Source organism: Trachemys scripta, chromosome 6, assembly GCF_013100865.1.
Source record: "Trachemys scripta elegans isolate TJP31775 chromosome 6, CAS_Tse_1.0, whole genome shotgun sequence".
In the NCBI taxonomy this organism is placed as follows: domain Eukaryota; kingdom Metazoa; phylum Chordata; order Testudines; family Emydidae; genus Trachemys; species Trachemys scripta.
The window spans coordinates 36,227,269-36,244,304 of NC_048303.1; the positions used below are offsets into that span (position 1 = coordinate 36,227,269).

At 43.2% G+C, this 17,036-nt stretch overlaps 1 protein-coding gene across 7 annotated transcripts in view; it reads left to right on the top strand.

The window, feature by feature from the left end:
- Positions 1-17,036, top strand: part of KIF2A (kinesin family member 2A) — an 83,649-nt gene that overhangs the window by 61,356 nt on the left and 5,257 nt on the right. For 5 of the 7 annotated variants that reach the window (XM_034773331.1, XM_034773328.1, XM_034773329.1 and 2 more), the window contains exons 16-20: positions 1,939-2,006; positions 11,312-11,425; positions 12,623-12,773; positions 14,875-14,976; positions 16,748-16,883. In XM_034773331.1, coding sequence (XP_034629222.1) covers positions 1,939-2,006; positions 11,312-11,425; positions 12,623-12,773; positions 14,875-14,976; positions 16,748-16,883 — 571 coding nt within the window. The remainder of the gene's footprint in view (positions 1-1,938; positions 2,007-11,311; positions 11,426-12,622; positions 12,774-14,874; positions 14,977-16,747; positions 16,884-17,036) is intronic. The other 2 variants (XM_034773332.1, XM_034773333.1) reach the window with 1 other exon arrangement.

Below are 17,036 nucleotides of genomic sequence, written 5' to 3' on the forward strand. Positions count from 1 at the left end.
CCTGTGCTGAATGCAGCCTCTCCTCCTCCCCATCGGCTGCTGATTGTTATGGGCAGTGAGCCGGCTGCCCTCTGTTCTCGTGCTACAGCAGACCCTGGTGGGTAAAATGCGTATCTGCAGTGCCTATCCAGTAGAATATAGAGAATATTTTTTCTGTAGAGAAAAAAAATCTGCAGGGTATATGAATTTTTCGCGTGTGCAGTAGTGCAGAATTCCCCCAGCAGTAGCCAATGTATGAGAGAACCTATACATGTAATATATAGGTTTAATTTTATCTGTAGGCTAGAGATGCTCAGTGAGATGAAATTTAAGCACCAAAATTAGAATGCTAGGACGCTCGGTATTATGAGAGGGAGTGGGAGTAACAACCATCCATTTCTCAAACTCTCACCTAAAATCAGATTTTATGTTTGTAAATGCTGGGAGTCTGAACATAGGAAAGGCTTCTGAATGAAAGAGAACCATGGAGTTAAATGGATGCAGCTCAAAATTGTAGTGATTTTACTTCGTGTTTTTTTTAAAGGTTGTTTGAAGTTGCAGTGCATGGCTCTGGTGCTGAAATAATGAAGTAAGGTCAATGAGATGGACTTAGTGGAAATGATAATGGTGTGTGTTTAATGCTGTTTGGTCAATTTCCTAAAACATGGAGTTTGTGGTAATTCCTCCCTCCCTTCCCCCCTCCCCCCCGTCTGATCCACAGTTCATTAAAGGCTGCAGAAAGACAGACTGACTTTCAGTAGGCTTTTGGATCAGACCCCAAGCATTGTATGGGGTTCTGTACCACATCAGAAGAGCACCACGGGTCTAGTAAATGTTAGTGGTTCAAAAAGGGTGCTTAAGTAAATACTTAGTGACATACAGCACCTTCAAGTTGTTTCATTTGTTATTAGCAAATCTGGTATCCTTAACAGTAGTTATCAGAGCAGACCACAGGGATGCTGGATAGGAGTGAAAACCCATATAGCAGTTTGTCAAATTGGAAAAATTTCTTCCAGATCCCAAAATTGGTGATCTAGCCCCTGGGATCAAAGGAGACCCATTATATTAGTTTAAGGGTGGAGCTGAAATGGGGGGCCCCAAATGGCTATTTGCCAGGGCAACAAACACAGCCAATCACCAGGTCCTGTTACCACCGTCACCACCCAAAGGCAGCAGTGGTGGGTGATCAGGGCTGGATGTAGAATGTGATCTCCTCTCCCCATGCCCTGTACCATGAAGAATAGAGGTAGGAGGAAGAAAGAGAGAGAAGTAAAGGGAACACTTGGGGCGCTGCCCTAGCTGTTCCCAGTTGAGATCTCATACCCTCACACCTGCTGAGGGTGTCTCCACTGCTCCCGGCCCCATCAAAGCCTCATCCTGGCTAGCAGGGTGACCATTTAAGGTCTGGAAAATATATCTTTATAGGGAGAGATGATAGACAGTCAATCAATTTGGCTTATCCAAAAGAAGGTTAAGAAGTGACTTGATCACAGTCTACACATACCTACATGGGGGAGAGATCTCGGCTAGTAGACAGTTCCTTAATCTAGCAGAAAAAGGCATTGTTTGATCCAGTGATGAAAAGCTGAAACTAGACAAAATCAGCCTAGAAATAATGTGGAAATTTTTAGCAGCAAAGGTAACTAAATGTTGGAATAATTTACTTTGGGATTGTGGTAGATTCTCCATCACTTTCAAGTCTTCAAATCAAGATTGGGCATTGTTTTAAAAGATGTGCTGTAGCTCAGCCAGAAATTATGGGCTTGATGCAGAAATTACTGAGTGAGTATCTTTGGCCTGTGTTATGCAGGAGGTCAGATTAAATTATCATTATAGTCCCTTCTGGCCTTAAAAATGTGCTAATCTATGTGAAATCTGAAGTGCAAGGTAAACTTCTTAAGTTCTGCAATGTTATTCTTTTTACAAAATGTTTGTTGATTTATGGTTTGTTTTCTCCAGATTGCTACTATCTCTCCAGGGATGGCATCCTGTGAAAACACTCTAAATACACTGAGATATGCTAATAGGTATGGGAAATATTTTATTTATAGCTAATTTAGCTGTTGTATTAGATCTCTGAATTGTGGTATTCTGTTACTGTGTGACACACAATTATTTTAGGCACTTTCTAATTATTTTTAGTATGCTTGCATTTCTTTCTAAAACACAGACCAAAAGACTGATCCAAACATTTATTTTATTTGAAGTTAATTTCATGCTTATGAAAGGTAACAAGTTAACAGCACTGGAAACTGAATTCCAGTATTTATTGGTAGACTGGACTACAACAGTGTGTAAGCATCTTCACACTGACCAATATGCTTCAGTCCTGTTCTGGAGGTGTCCCCTTTTGGGGTAAGAGGACAGGTTCAGTCTCCTTGAGGACCTCTGCCTAGATGGTCAGTTGTAGCATATACACTGTTTGACTAGGAATTGAGACCCCCTTGCCGTGAAAGGCACAGTATTGCTTTTCAGAACCTGAGCTTCCAGGCTGGTCTATAATAGAAAACGTTGCTGCTTTAACTGTATTGGTATAATTACATCCACAAAAAGTCCCTAGTGTGGATGCAATTATACTGGTGTAGAACTGTGTGTACTAGGGCTTTTACTGATGTAATTATAGGTATGTCTACATATACATCGGTGTGTTCAGTACAGACCCTGCATGCTCAGCTAGCACAGGTATACAGTGAGGCACTGCTTAGGGGAGTAGAGTATGAACAGGCCATAACCTTAGAGTATGCTTGTGATGTCCTGCTTAGGACACCCAGAGCTGTGAGCCACTGTTATCGCTCTGTCACTTTGGATGCAGTGACTCTAATGATTTCGGAGTGTGTCCAGTGAGAGGGACTGTACACTTCAGGGAGACATCTCTGGGGACTTTAGGAGATGGGGTTCACTGATTGTTACTTGCAAGGCAAGGTTTTGACTGGCAGAGCTTGAAGAGCTGGCTGGCAAGGCAGACAGGTTCGTGTGCCAGTGACCTGACACACAGCTTGGCAGCAGCAAAGCTCTCACTTTTGCTAAGGCTGAGTGGTAACTCAGATGCTCACAGCTCTGAGTGTCTTGAGCACAACGTCATAGTGTTCCCTGCATGGCTTTCTACATGCCCGCTGCTATTTTTAGCAGTGTAGTGTCCCACTGCTGGAGCCTTTCCCTGCTGCAGGGAAAGACTCTGACAGCTCCCCGCTGTTGGACCTTTCCCTGCTCCCTCTCCACTGCCAGAGTCTTTCATTGCCATGTGTATCAACATACTGCAGGTTTAGACAAGGCCTGTATCAGCAAAAAATCACACCCCTCACTGATATAGTTATAACACTCAAATTTTTAAGTGTAGACCAGCCCTTCTAGATTCCTCCTTTTCCCCACTATTTCTGTTTTTATTTTTAAATTGTTTCTTCCCTTCAAAAACCAAAAATGCTTTTCACATGTTTCTGATTGAGTATGGATATCCTGTATTGCTTTAATTTCGTCACTTTTACCTTTTTGACAGAAGTATGCAATACAAACAGGATTTTTTGTCACCTGTAAATTTAAGTTTTCTTCTAAACTTGATAACTTGATCTGTAAATGCATAGAATAATGCATTGGGCATATATTTTAACTGTCAAGAAGTGGGGAGGTAGAATTTCTCTTACTTTTGTATTACTCCTTTTAGAAGAATTGGGCTTATGAGTAGAAATGGGTAGTCCGGGACTTCTCAACTGCATAGTGTTTTCCAGGGTTCCAAAAAAAAAAAAAAAATCTTTGTAAATCTAAGGCCTTGTCTACACTACGAGAGTAGTTCGAATTTACTTGCATCGAATTTTTGGAATCGATATTGCAAAGTCGAACGTCTGTGTCCACACTAAGGACAGTAATTCGACTTTGTGAGTCCACACTAACGGTGAAAGCGTCGACATTCGAAGCAGTGCACTGTGGTCAGCTATCCCACAGTTCCCGCAGTCCCCTCTGCCCATTGGAATTCTGGGTGTAGCCGGCAATGCCTTCTGGGTAACAAAATGTGTCGAGGGTGCTTTTGGGTAACTGTCGTCATCCGTCCATCACTCCCGCCCTCCCTCCCTGAAAGCGCCGGCGGGAAATCAGTTCGCGCACTTTTCCAGTCATTGACAGCGCGGATGCCACAGCACTGCGAGCATGGAGCACGCTGCGACCATCGCTGCAGTTGTGGCCGCTCTCAACGCCTCGCAGCTTATCATACACCTTTCCCTGAGGCAGATGCAGAAAAGTCAGGCGAGGAGGCTACGGCACCGCGGTGATGTCCTGAAGTCTGAGAGTAGCACAGACCTCTCAGAAAGCAGGGGACCCAGCGCCGAGGACATCACGATGGCAATGGGTCATGTTGATGCCGTGGAACGGCGATTCTGGGCACGGGAAACAAGCACTGAGTGGTGGGACCGCATAGTGCTGCAGGTCTGGGATGAATCCCAGTGGCTGCGAAACTTTCGCATGCGGAAGGGAACTTTCCTGGAACTTTGTGAGTTGCTGTCCCCTGCCCTGAAGCGCAATGACACCCGGTTGCGAGCTGCACTGAGTGTACAGAAGCGAGTGGCCATAGCCCTCTGGAAGCTTGCAACGCCAGACAGCTACCGGTCAGTCGCGAACCAGTTCGGGGTGGGCAAATCTACCGTGGGGGTTGTTGTGATGCAAGTAGCCAAGGCAATCGTTGATGTACTGCTGCCAAAGGTAGTGACCCTGGGAAACGTGGAGGCGATCATAGATGGCTTCGCAGCGATGGGATTCCCAAACTGCGGTGGGGCCATAGATGGAACTCACATCCCTATTCTGGCACCGGACCACCAAGCCACCCAGTACATTAACCGAAAGGGCTATTTTTCCATGGTGCTGCAAGCACTGGTGGACCACAGGGGACGTTTTACCAACATCTACGTGGGATGGCCGGGCAAGGTTCATGACGCTCGTGTTTTCAGGAACTCTGGTCTGTTTAGACGGCTGCAACAAGGTATTTACTTCCCGGACCACAAAATAACTGTTGGGGATGTGGAGATGCCTATAGTCATCCTCGGGGACCCAGCCTACCCGCTAATGCCCTGGCTCATGAAGCCCTATACTGGCGCCCTGGACACTGAAAAAGAACTCTTCAACTACCGGCTGAGCAAGTGCAGAATGGTGGTGGAGTGTGCTTTTGGCCGTCTCAAGGGGAGATGGAGAAGCTTGATGACTCGCTGTGATCTCAGCGAAACCAATATCCCCATTGTTATAGCAGCTTGCTGTGTGCTCCACAATCTCTGTGAGAGCAAGGGGGAGACCTTTATGGCGGGGTGGGAGGTTGATGAAAATAGCCTGGCTGCTGATTACGCTCAGCCAGACAGCCGGGCGATTAGAAGAGACCTGCGGGAAGCGCTGTGCATCCGGGAGGCTTTGAAAGCAAAGTTCCTGAGTGAGCAGGGTAACCTGTGACTTTTAAGTTTGTGTACAGAGAAGCTGAACCTGCCCCCCTTTCTTTACCCAGTTAATGTTGACTATCCTACCCAGTTACATACCCCCTTCACCCCCTTCCAACACACGTTTCGAAATAAAAATAGTTCTACTTTGTTAATGCACACCGTTTTTTTTAATACTGTTTTCGCGGGAATTTTTTAAAACTGGGACGCAGACTGTGGTGCGGAGCGGGTGTAGTGTAGTGACGCGAATGAAGCTTCTAAACTCAAGGATTGACGGGCTCCGCTGCGGTGGGATGGTTGTTTCAACGGAGCCTGTCACCCCTCCTGATCGGGACTGTGTGTATGGGGGGGCTATGTGACTTTGTGGCAGGGGGAGGACGATTACAGATCCCCTGCTGCATGGCTCTGTGATCCTGCATAAGGACTGCCGCTTAAGATCTGTAACTGCCCTCCCCCGCCACAAAGTCACAGAGCAACCCACCCCCCACCACATAACATGAAAACAACCTCCCAGACTAACCAGGGTAACTAGTCACTGCATCACTGCACTGTGTATGTGCCCTGCTGCTGTGCCTGCCCCCGCCTATGTACCCTGCCAAAGGTGACTGTCCTGTCCAATTACCAACCCCCTTTCCCCTCCTCCTCCAAAAGAACATGATTGAAACAGTAGTTAACATGAACGTATTTTTTATTATCAACTACACATGGAACTGGGAGGTGAACTTGGACGGGGGCTTGTGTCAGGCGGGAAGGAAAGAACTTTTCAAGTTTTGGGGAATGAGAGCCTTCTGCTACTAGAGCTCTCTGCAGGGGTGGAGTGAGAGTTAGCAGGGACTCTGCCGCCTCTCCTTCTTTGCACTTTGGGTGAGGTGGGTATGGGACTTGGTGGCGGGGGAGGGCGGTTAGAGATGGACTGCAGCGGGGCTCTGTCCTCCTGCCTCCGTTCCTGCAGAACATCCACAAGGCGCCGGAGCGTGTCTGTTTGCTCCCTCAGTAGTCCAAGCAGCGTTTGAGTCGCCTGCTGGTCTTCCTGCCGCCACCTCTCCTCCCGATCCATGTTTGCTTGCTGCATTTGGGTCAATTTCTCCCGCCACTGGGTCTGCTGTGCTGCCTGGGCTTGGGAACAGGCCATAAGTTCAGAGAACATGTCCTCCCGTGTCCTCTTCTTCCTATGCCTAATCTTCGCTAGCCTCTGGGAGTGTGATGCCAGGCTAGGTTGTGAGACAGTCGCAGATGTGGCTGTGGGAATGGGAAAAAGGGAGTGAATTCCTCAGAAAGATAAATGTAGTTGTGAACAAAGAACATAGTCTTTCTCTGTGAACAAGACCATGCACAGCACCTATCACATGCGCACTCAGCACAAGGTCGAATTCTCGGCCTTCGCATTCAGTGCCTGGGGTCTTCCACAGCACATTTGAGAAGCGGGGCAGCACAACGGAATTTCTGTTGCAGGCAGACATGGTAAGCCGTAGACTTGTGGCAGTTTAAAACTTTTATATTACCACTGGCCTCATTTCACATTTAAAGCAATGTCAGTACCTGCTGCCAGCAATCCGGCAAGCAGGAACTCTGCCCCTGTCCCACCCCCTCGCGGCTGTCCCCAGGAACGATCCCTTTCGGCAGCCCCTCTCCCGCCTCCACCGCGTGGCTGCAAACCAGCGGTTACAGTTCTGTAAAGGAACGAGCAAGCAGTCCCAACACTAACATTCCCCTACCTAATTCAAAGCAGGTCACCATGGGCGACATCACCCTGATGAGGATCTCTGACAGCGAGAGAGAGAGAATGCTCCGGGAAAGCCTCCAAAGACCAGGGCCGTATGCCGCCCTGCTGTGCAGAGCAATGATTCCCGAGTACTTGCTAGTCTCGTGGCGCGGCAACGTGTCGTACTTCGGAGGACCCAATAAGGCCGCTCTCCCCAGGAACCTCATGCAACGGCTTTCCAATTACCTCCAGGAGAGCTTCGTCGAGATGTCCCGGGAGGATTACTGCTCTATCCCTGCACATATAGACCGCATCTTACTCTAGCTGCAGTAGCAGGGACTAAACAGTAGAGCGGCTTGGGCAGGACAATCACGGAAAACCGGACATTGCTAGATTTTTTTTCAAAACTTGCACTGCCCATGACTGAACCGTTAAGTGCCTAGGGCAAACTAATCATGAACAACCCATTCTTTTAATTGTTAATATTCCTGTTCTGTTAAAAATAAATGTTTAGATGTTTACAACACTTACTGGATGATCCTTCACCAGATTCTGTGTCCGGGGTAACGGCTGGGGAGGGTTGGTAGGGGATCTCTGTAAGGGTGATGAAGAGATCCTGGCTGTCGGGGAAATCAGCGTTGTGAGCGCTGCCGACTGCCTCGTCCTCCTTATCTCCTTCCTCATCTTCCCCGTCCGCTAACATGTGCGAGGAACCGGCCGTGGACAATATCCCATCCTCAGAGTCCACGGTCAGTGGTGGGGTAGTGGTGGCGGCCGCACCGAGGATGGAATGCAGTGCCTCATAGAAACGGGATGTCTGGGGATGGGATCCGGAGCGTCCGTTTGCCTCTTTGGTCTTCTGGTAGCCTTGTCTCAGCTCCTTGATTTTCACGCGGCACTGCGTTACATCCCGGCTGTATCCTCTCTCTGCCATGTCTTTAGAGATCTTCTCATAGATCTTTGCATTCCGTTTCTTGGAGCGCAGCTCAGAAAGCACGGACTCATCGCCCCACACAGCGATGAGATCCAATACTTCCCGATCAGTCCATGCTGGGGCCCTCTTTCTATTCACAGACTGCACGGCCATCACTGCTGGAGAGCTCTGCATCGTTGCCAGTGCTGCTGTGATCGCCACGATGTCCAGACAGGAAATGAGATTCAAACTGGCCAGACAGGAAAAGGAATTCAAATTCAAATTTTCCCGGGGCTTTTCCTGTGTGGCTGGTCAGAGCATCCGAGCTCGTACTGCTGTCCAGAGCGTCAACAGAGTGGTGCACTGTGGGATAGCTCCCGGAGCTATTAGCGTCGATTTCCATCCACACCTAGCCTAATTCGACATGGCCATGTCGAATTTAGCACTACTCCCCTCGTCGGGGAGGAGTACAGAAGTCGAATTAAAGAGACCTCTATGTCGAACTAAATAGCATCGCAGTGTGGACGGGTGCAGGGTTAATTCGATGTAATGGCGCTAACTTCGACATAAACGCCTAGTGTAGACCAGGCCTAAGAAATGTTTTAAATTTACTGTATATTTGAGTATACTGCTGGAACAAGAACTTTGAAATAAATGTTCAGCAGTAAACATATGAGATCCTTGAAGATCTTTACTTTTTCATAATTGATGGGTGGCAGTTAATTTGTTTTCTATTTCAAGCACATAAAACTGTCCCCGTGCTTGTGATGCTATTATATTCTGCAAAAATAATGCACTGCAAGCCTGTATGTGTTTTTAATATTTCTGTAACAAGTTTCTTAGAGAACTTGGTTTACGTTTTAGAGAGACCCATATACTGTGCAGAAGTATTAATTATATTTGTCTTTGTATGCCAGAATCTAATACGTACCTTACATTTGTAGACTTTGTCCATACATTTAAATCTTGCACTTGCCGTTGCATTTTAACTCTTGTGTCATTTTCATATCAATTTTAGGGCTGTCTATTAACTGCAGTTAACTCCCGTGATTAACTCAAAAAAATTAATCGTGATTAAAAAAAGAATCATGATTAATCGCACTGTTAAACAATAGAATACCAATTGAAATTTATTAAATATTTTCGCATGTTTTTTTACATTTTAAAATATATTGATTTCTATTACGACACAGACTACAAAGTGTACATGCTCTCTGTATGTGTGTGTATATATTTCTCCTCAATGTATGTTTCATTCTATATGCATCCGAAGAAGTGGGCTGTAGTCCACGAAAGCTTATGCTCTAATAAATTTGTTAGTCTCTAGGGTGCCACAAGTACTCCTGTTCTTTTTGCGGATACAGTCTAACACGGCTGCTACTCTGAAAAGTGTACAGTGCTCACTTTATAATATTTTTATTACAAATATTTGCACTGTAAAAATGAAAAATACTATTTCTTTTATCAGTTTACCTCATACAAGTACTGTAGTGCAATCTCTTTATCATGAAAGTGCAACTTACAAATGTAAATGTAAACTTACAAGTCCACTCAGTCCTACTTCTTGTTCAGCCAATCGCTAGTTTGTTTACATTTACAGGAGATGCTGCTGCCTGCTTCTTATTTACAGTGTCACCTGAAAATGAGAACAGGTGTTTGCATGGCAGTTTTGTAGCTGGCGTTGCAAGGTATTTATGTGCCAGATATGCTAAACATTTGTATGGCCCTTCATGCTTCGGTCACCATTCCAGAGGATATGCTTCCATGCTGATGATGCTCGTAAAAAAAAAAAAAAAAAAAAAAAAAAAAAAAAAAGTGTTAATTAAATTTGTGACTGAACTCCCCGGGGGAGAATTGTATGTCTTCGGCTTTGTTTTACCCACATTCTGCCACATATTTCATATTATAGCAGTCTCGGATAATGACCCAGCACGTTTGTTTTAAGAACACTTTCACTGCAGATTTGACAAAATGCAAAGAAGATACCAATGTAAGATTTCTAAACATAGCCACAGCACTCGACCCAAGGTTTAAGAATCAGAAGTACCTTCCAAAATCTGAGAGGGACGAGGTGTGGAGCATGTTTTCAGAAGTCTTAAAGAGCAGCACTCAGATGTGGAAACTACAGAACCCGAACCACCAAAAAAGAAAATCAACCTTCTGCTGGTGGTATCTGACTCCATGATGATGAAAATGAACATGCATTGGTCCGCTCTGCTTTGGATCGTTATCAAGCAGAACCCATCATCAGCATGGATGCATGTCCTATGGAACGGTGGTTGAAGATGAAGGGACGTGAATCTATAGTGCATCTGGCACGTAAATATTTTGTGACGCCGGCTACAACAGTGCCATGCAAATGCTTGTTCTCACTTTCAGGTGACATTGTAAACAAGAAGCGGACAGCATTATCTCTTGCAAATTGTAACTGAGTTTCTTTGAGCGATTGGCTGAAGTAGGACTGAGTGGACTTGAAGGCTCTAAAGTTTTACATCGTTTTATTTTTCAGTGCAGTTATTTTTTGTACATAATTCTACGTTTGTAAGTTCAACTTTCATGATAGAGATTGCACTACAATACTTGTATGAGCTGAATTGAAAAATACTATTTATTTTGTTTTTTACAGTGCAAATATTTGTAATAAAAGTAAATATAAAGTGAGCACTGTACACTTTGTATTCTGTGTTGTAATTAAAATCAATATATTTGAAAATGTAGAAAACATCCAAAAATATTTAAATAAATGGTATTCCATTATTGTTTAACAACGTGCTTAATCACGATTAATTTTTTTAATCGCTTGACAGCGCTAATCAATTTATAAATAAGTAACTTCCTGCGGATATTATATGAACTCAAGACACATTAAATAGTAATGTGTGTGCAGTTTACAATACGCATGAAACTGGGTAGTATGCAGTTTGAAGTAATTATAATTGTAGTCACTTGATTTTTTGAAAAGAGCAATTCCATGGAATATTGAACTCGGGCCAAATTCTGTTCATTATACCAATGTATACCCGGAATAACTCCACTGAAGACAGTGGAATTATTACAAATTTACACTGCTGTAAATGAGCAGAATTTGTCCAGTTGAATTTTCTTAGAAACATGCTTGAAACTCAAATTTGAGGAAGGCCTAAATGTCTCAACACTGTCTCTAAACATGTTTTATCTTAAAAACGAACTGCTTCATTTGTTTCATTCTTTTCAAAACTATAAAAGAGAATGCTAAATGAAAAATTGTCATTTTAATTAATGTCTTTACAAGAACACTTTCTTTTAATATGCTGCTGTATCTTGCTGCTGCAGAGTAAAGGAATTTGGAATTAGTCCTTCGGACATTCCCTTCTCACAGAGTAGTGGCAGTCGCTCTGATCTCTCTCCTTCCTATGAGTATGACGACTTTTCTCCTTCGATCACCAGGTCTACTTCATTCTATACATGGAATCTTTATTTTAAGTTTCTCTGTTTAGCTGTATAATTTTACAGACCCAAACCTTCATTTATTCCCTTGCTTTGAGTCATCACATACTTTGTTTTCGTCCTGTTTGACAGGTGACGGTACTGCATGGTCCTCAATCATCTTCCCAATTTTTTGTTCATTTTTCTTCCTTAAACATTTGAATATTTCATATTCAGGCTTGCTTTTCCCTTCATACATAAAAATGATGATGTCACCTTTGTAGATTTAGTGGATTGGTTCTCATAAGTCTGTTTAGAGTAATTCTAAGTCTTTGAATTTTATTACCTGATAAAAATAAAAGGAAATGTATACCTTCTTATTTTTCATAAGTGTAGTGAATCCTACATATACGTGTGGGGGTTTTGGTTTTTTTTTTTTTTTTTTACTCCATATTAGCAAGTTGTTAAGGTTAATTATTACTGAAGGATATTTGTCTAACCTTTTTTGGTTTATTTGTAATTTTGGATTCATTTAGTTCATAAACTTTTTTTAAAGTGGACATCCTTGCTTGAATGGATGATGTCAGCTGCACTTTTGTAAACTGTTTTCATTTTGCTAATGTTCAGCTTTTCTAAGAATCTCAAAATTGAAATTGGCTTTAATTAATGATCTGTCCATTCTTTGTGGACACTAGATTGTTAGTGCGAGTAAACAGATTTGTTTTTTAAAGTCAAAAAGTGTGGAATCATTTATTAACCAAAAAGATGCACACAAAGAGAGAGAAATATATTGGCCAGATTTTGGTGTACAATCTGTGAAGCTATCTTTACACTAACGATTACGACTATTATTGACTTGTTATACAGTTCTTAAATGTTTATGGTTAGGGTTGTTTTTTCCCTCCTTGTACCTGATTTATAACAAAGCCAGTCTCGCAGTCACCATCTTTAAATCTAAATGGGATGTTTTTCTAACAAGTTATTGGCCTTGATGAAATAGATGAAATTATGTGTCCTGTGTTTATATAGAAGGGCAGACTAGATGATCACAATGGTCCTTTTTTGGCCTTAAAGTCACATTAAATTTGTGAAGTTGACATCACCTTTATTAAATGAATTAAATTGCATCTGAATCCATAAGGCTTTAATTTATTTTTGCTATTTTATGTAGAGTATCATGTATTTTAAAATAAAATCTTTTTTTTTTAATGATTGTAGAGTGAAGGAACTGACGGTTGATCCTAGTGCTGCAGGAGATATCCGTCCAATTATACACCATGCTCCAAATCAAATTGATGATTTAGAGACACAGTGGGCTGTAGGGAGCTCACCTCAGAGAGATGATCTTAAACTTCTTTGTGAACAAAATGTAAGTAGCGTTCATCATTTTAGGCGAGTGTATATACACCTCTACCCCGATATAATGCTGTGCTCGGGAGCCAAAAAATCTTACCGCGTTATAGGTGAAACCGCGTTATACCGAACTTGCTTTGCTCCACTGGAGTGCGCAGCCCTGCCCTCCCAGAGCACTGCTTTACCACGTAATATACAAATTCATGTTATATCGGGTCGCGTTATATCGGGGTAGAGATGTATAATATTGTCTTTGAATTCAACAGTAGATCAAATCCTGAGTAATATATGTTTATAAGGCTACTAGCTACTTGGTTGAGTATAGTTAACCTCTGGACTCTTTCAAATTGTCATAAAGTTAATGCTGATGCTAAAAATGTGTTTTTGGGGGTTTGCATTGTTTCAGATTCGTTCTGTTTTCCTTGCTGCTAAGGACACTTCAGTAGCACTGCCTGTTTGTTTTAGAAGTTGCTGCTTTTTTCCGGACAGTTTTTCTTAGCGTGCCTTCATCCCATATTGGGCAACTGGCAGCATTCTGTAAAGCCCTTTCTCTCCATTATTGCTTCTAGGGCCCTCAGGATTACTACTCCAGATATTTTCCTTTCATGCAAATAGCTGTTTCAAGTGATTTTCTTCCCCACAAGGCTTGCTAGCGTGCATTTTTCCATGCTTATCTTATTTTGCCTTATGCCCATGTTTCTAAATTCACTGCTACAATTGGGTTCCCTCAGCACTATATTTGGAGGCTGCCTTAGGATGGGGCTTGACTCTCTCTTCAGGAACAAAACCCATGTCCTTAATTACAGGCGGTTTCCTGACCCATCATCTTTTTTGAGCTACAGAGCATAGAGAATGCTTTAGAATGATTGAGAGCTTGTCTATACTTTGAAACTTGCGGACATAACATAGCTATTACAGAATAATGATCATTATTACAATATAAGATGCCATATGGATGGTCTTATTCCAGAAGAGATTTATCTGGGCATAAGCTTTCATGGGTAAAAAACCCACTTCTTCAGATTTGAAGAAGTGTTTTTTTTTACCCACGAAAGCTTATGCCCAAATAAATCTGTTAGTCTTTAAGGTGCCACTGGACTCCTCGTTGCTTTTGTGGATACAGACTAACATGGCTACCCCTCTGATTCTTATTCCAGAATACGTCTTTTGGTAAACTTCCAGGTGTAGACAAGCCCTAATTTAGCTCCAGATTGATTGCTTTGCTTTTGCCTGCTGGATAGTACTCTGGGCTCCTCATTAGGAGTCTGCTTTCATAACAAAGGCGCAGTGTGCCACCTTAGGTAGAGACAAAGAGCTGCGAGCGTCCTGGGCAGTTGTTCTGCACCTTGTCAAGCAAATCAGTATTGCATTTTTTGCTCTCCGGAAGTCGCCTCTGCCTGCCTGCTTGGCTTTGAGTCTGTCATTGACTACACCAATTGTGCTGGCAGGAATGACTTTTTAGGCATTGGCACCTCTGCTAGAGGAGAGCACAGTAGAAGTAGACTAATAGGTAGACAGGTCCCCTCCCTCTTCAGTGCCGAGTCTGGTCCTGACCCTTTAATTGCACCACTGAAGTAAAACTCTGTTTGTGGAAATGGTGAATATGGATACACAGAAGAAAAATTCTTAGGTATCTAATTTGAAATTTCTTGAGATCCTGTGTTACTTTCCCTGTCCTTGCTGGTGTTGGCAACATCTCCCTGTTTAGTATCTGTGGATCTAATTAACATTTCTTTCTCTTCCAGATCACTAGTAGATATGTAAAAAGAATAGGCGTAATGATTTCTGTGGTTCCCACTCCATGTTTCCTTCTTGTTTTGTTTTGTTTGTTTGTTACTCAGTAGAAGAACTGTTTGGAAAATTATAACAAAAAAGATGAAAAATAAATGAAATTTCATTTGTTTTGCTACTTTTTCCCCCTTCCTTCCCCCAATTTCTGATAATGTATAGCCAGGTGCAAGAAGTTGAAAATTGTACACTCCTAAGTCCCTTTTTCAGCAGTACAGCTTTCTATATATTTCCCTTTCTTATCTTGGGATAGGATGAAACACCTATTTAATTTATTATTTTTAAAGCAAAACTCATCACAGAATAATAAACTTTATTATTTTTTCAAGGAGGAAGAAGTTTCTCCACAGTTGTTTACTTTCCATGAAGCTGTGTCACAAATGGTAGAAATGGAAGAGCAAGTAGTAGAAGACCACAGGGCTGTCTTCCAGGTAAAATATTGATTGTACTAATCAAATAGCTCACATTGGCCAGAGGGAAGTTCAAACTCTTGGGACGGAAGATGTCATGGTATACTAGTGCCCTCATACCTTCACAGATTTCTAAACACAATTCTTACGGGCAAGACAGAGTCAGAATCATATATAATACACCATGTCCCCCAAGCACCAACTCCTTTGTCACAGTGGCAGAGGAGAAACACACTGATATATTGTCTGTGAAACCCAGTGTAACTTCTGTTGTTTTCTTTTCAGAAGCTGATAGTCTTAAAGAAGTCTCGTTACCATAGAGCAGTTACTGTTTTTTTTTTTTTTTAGTATTGAGTTAATTCTTCTGCTTTGGTTCCTTTCTGGTTTTAGTCATGCCTTCCAGTGTTAGTGGCTGTGTGTTTTGGGGATGAAGCTTATTTGGCACTAACCCCACAATTTGAGCTTGCAATTTGACTGTCTAATCAGCACAGAGGCTGTCAGACCGGGGGTTGGTCTGTTCTACTGTGTCCTGGAAAGTCTCATCTATGTACCTCTGTCTCTCTTAGCTCCTCTAGTTCAGCCTGTACACAGTCTCTGAAGGCCAGGAGCTCCTTGCACCGAATGCACACATACACTACCTGCCCATAGGGCAGGTAATCATACATGCTGCATTGGGTGCAATAAACTGGATAGCCCCCACTCTGTTGCTGGACTTTTGCCTGCATTATCTTTTTACTCCTGAAGCTCCGTTCCTTGGTTGATGTTTTGTATTTATTGGGAGGTGTTTTTGGCTTTAAATTTTAAAGAACGTTAAGTTTCTCTAGCACCCCTCCCACCCACTTCCCCTCTAAACTCCCTCGCAAAACTCCCTTTTTAGCCGCTCCTGTTCGCTAGCTCCCCTGGTAACTCAGGTTACAGGCCCCCTGCCTGGGGCTGAAGATCCTGGGCTTCGGCCTCCTTTCTTGAGGCGTTGGGACTCAGGCGGACTCAGGCTTCAGTCCCCCCTCTTATACGTATCTCATAGAGCTAGAAGGGACCCCGAAAGGTCATCAAGTCCAGCCCCCTGCCTTCACTAGCAGGACCAAGTACTGATTTTGCTCCAGATCCCTAATTGGCCCCCTCAAGTATTGAACTTACAACCCTGGGTTTAGCAGGCCAATGCTCAAACCACTGAGCTATCCCAGAGTTTTTTGACTCTTGGAGTCGTGTAGTAATTTTTGTTGTCAGAAGGGGTCGTGGGACAATGAAGTTTGAGAACCCCTGATGTAGGGGAATCCTCTTGTGGAATGGAGCTGTTGTAGTGGCTCCTATGGCACAGGCCCTCCCACAAAGCTTGCTTGGGGGTGTGCCCCGGGGTGTCCGAATGGTCCCTTGGAGTTGTGGGCAGCCCACACATACTTGCATCACCAGTCTAGCTCAGTGCATGGTGTCCTTATATAAGGGCTACAAAGATGTCATCAAACAGTGATTTTCCCCTCTGCCTGCAGCTATGCTGAGTGCTCCAGACTGTAGCAGAGAATTGGGGCCACTATCTTTGGCCGTTCCTGACACAGCCATTGGAATGAAGGAACCATGTATTATAAAACATATTAAAAACCTACAGTTTTGCTACATAGAAAACAAAAATTCAGATACTGAAGTGAATTTATGTTACAATTCATGAAATTGTTTGTCTAGTAAAAGGGTATAACTAGCTTTGTGAAAGCAGAAAGACTTTGTGAATTCAGCTGTCTGCCTTCAGATTGTCTCCTGGCTAATGCATTCAGCGGTCATGCATCTCTTGTCTTTTCAGGAATCTATTCGATGGTTGGAAGATGAAAAAGCTCTTCTAGAGATGACTGAAGAAGTAGATTATGATGTGGATTCTTATGCTACACAACTTGAAGCAATCCTAGAACAAAAAATTGACATTCTGACTGAACTCCGAGGTAAGGCTGTGTTTTTTGTCCATTTATGAGTAGGGGTCTACCAAATTCACAGCTGTGAAAATCACATCACAGACAGTGGAATCTGGTCTCCCCCATGAAATGTGGCCTCCAGTCGCCCAGCTCTGAAGGCAGAGCAGAGAGTGAGAGCTGCTG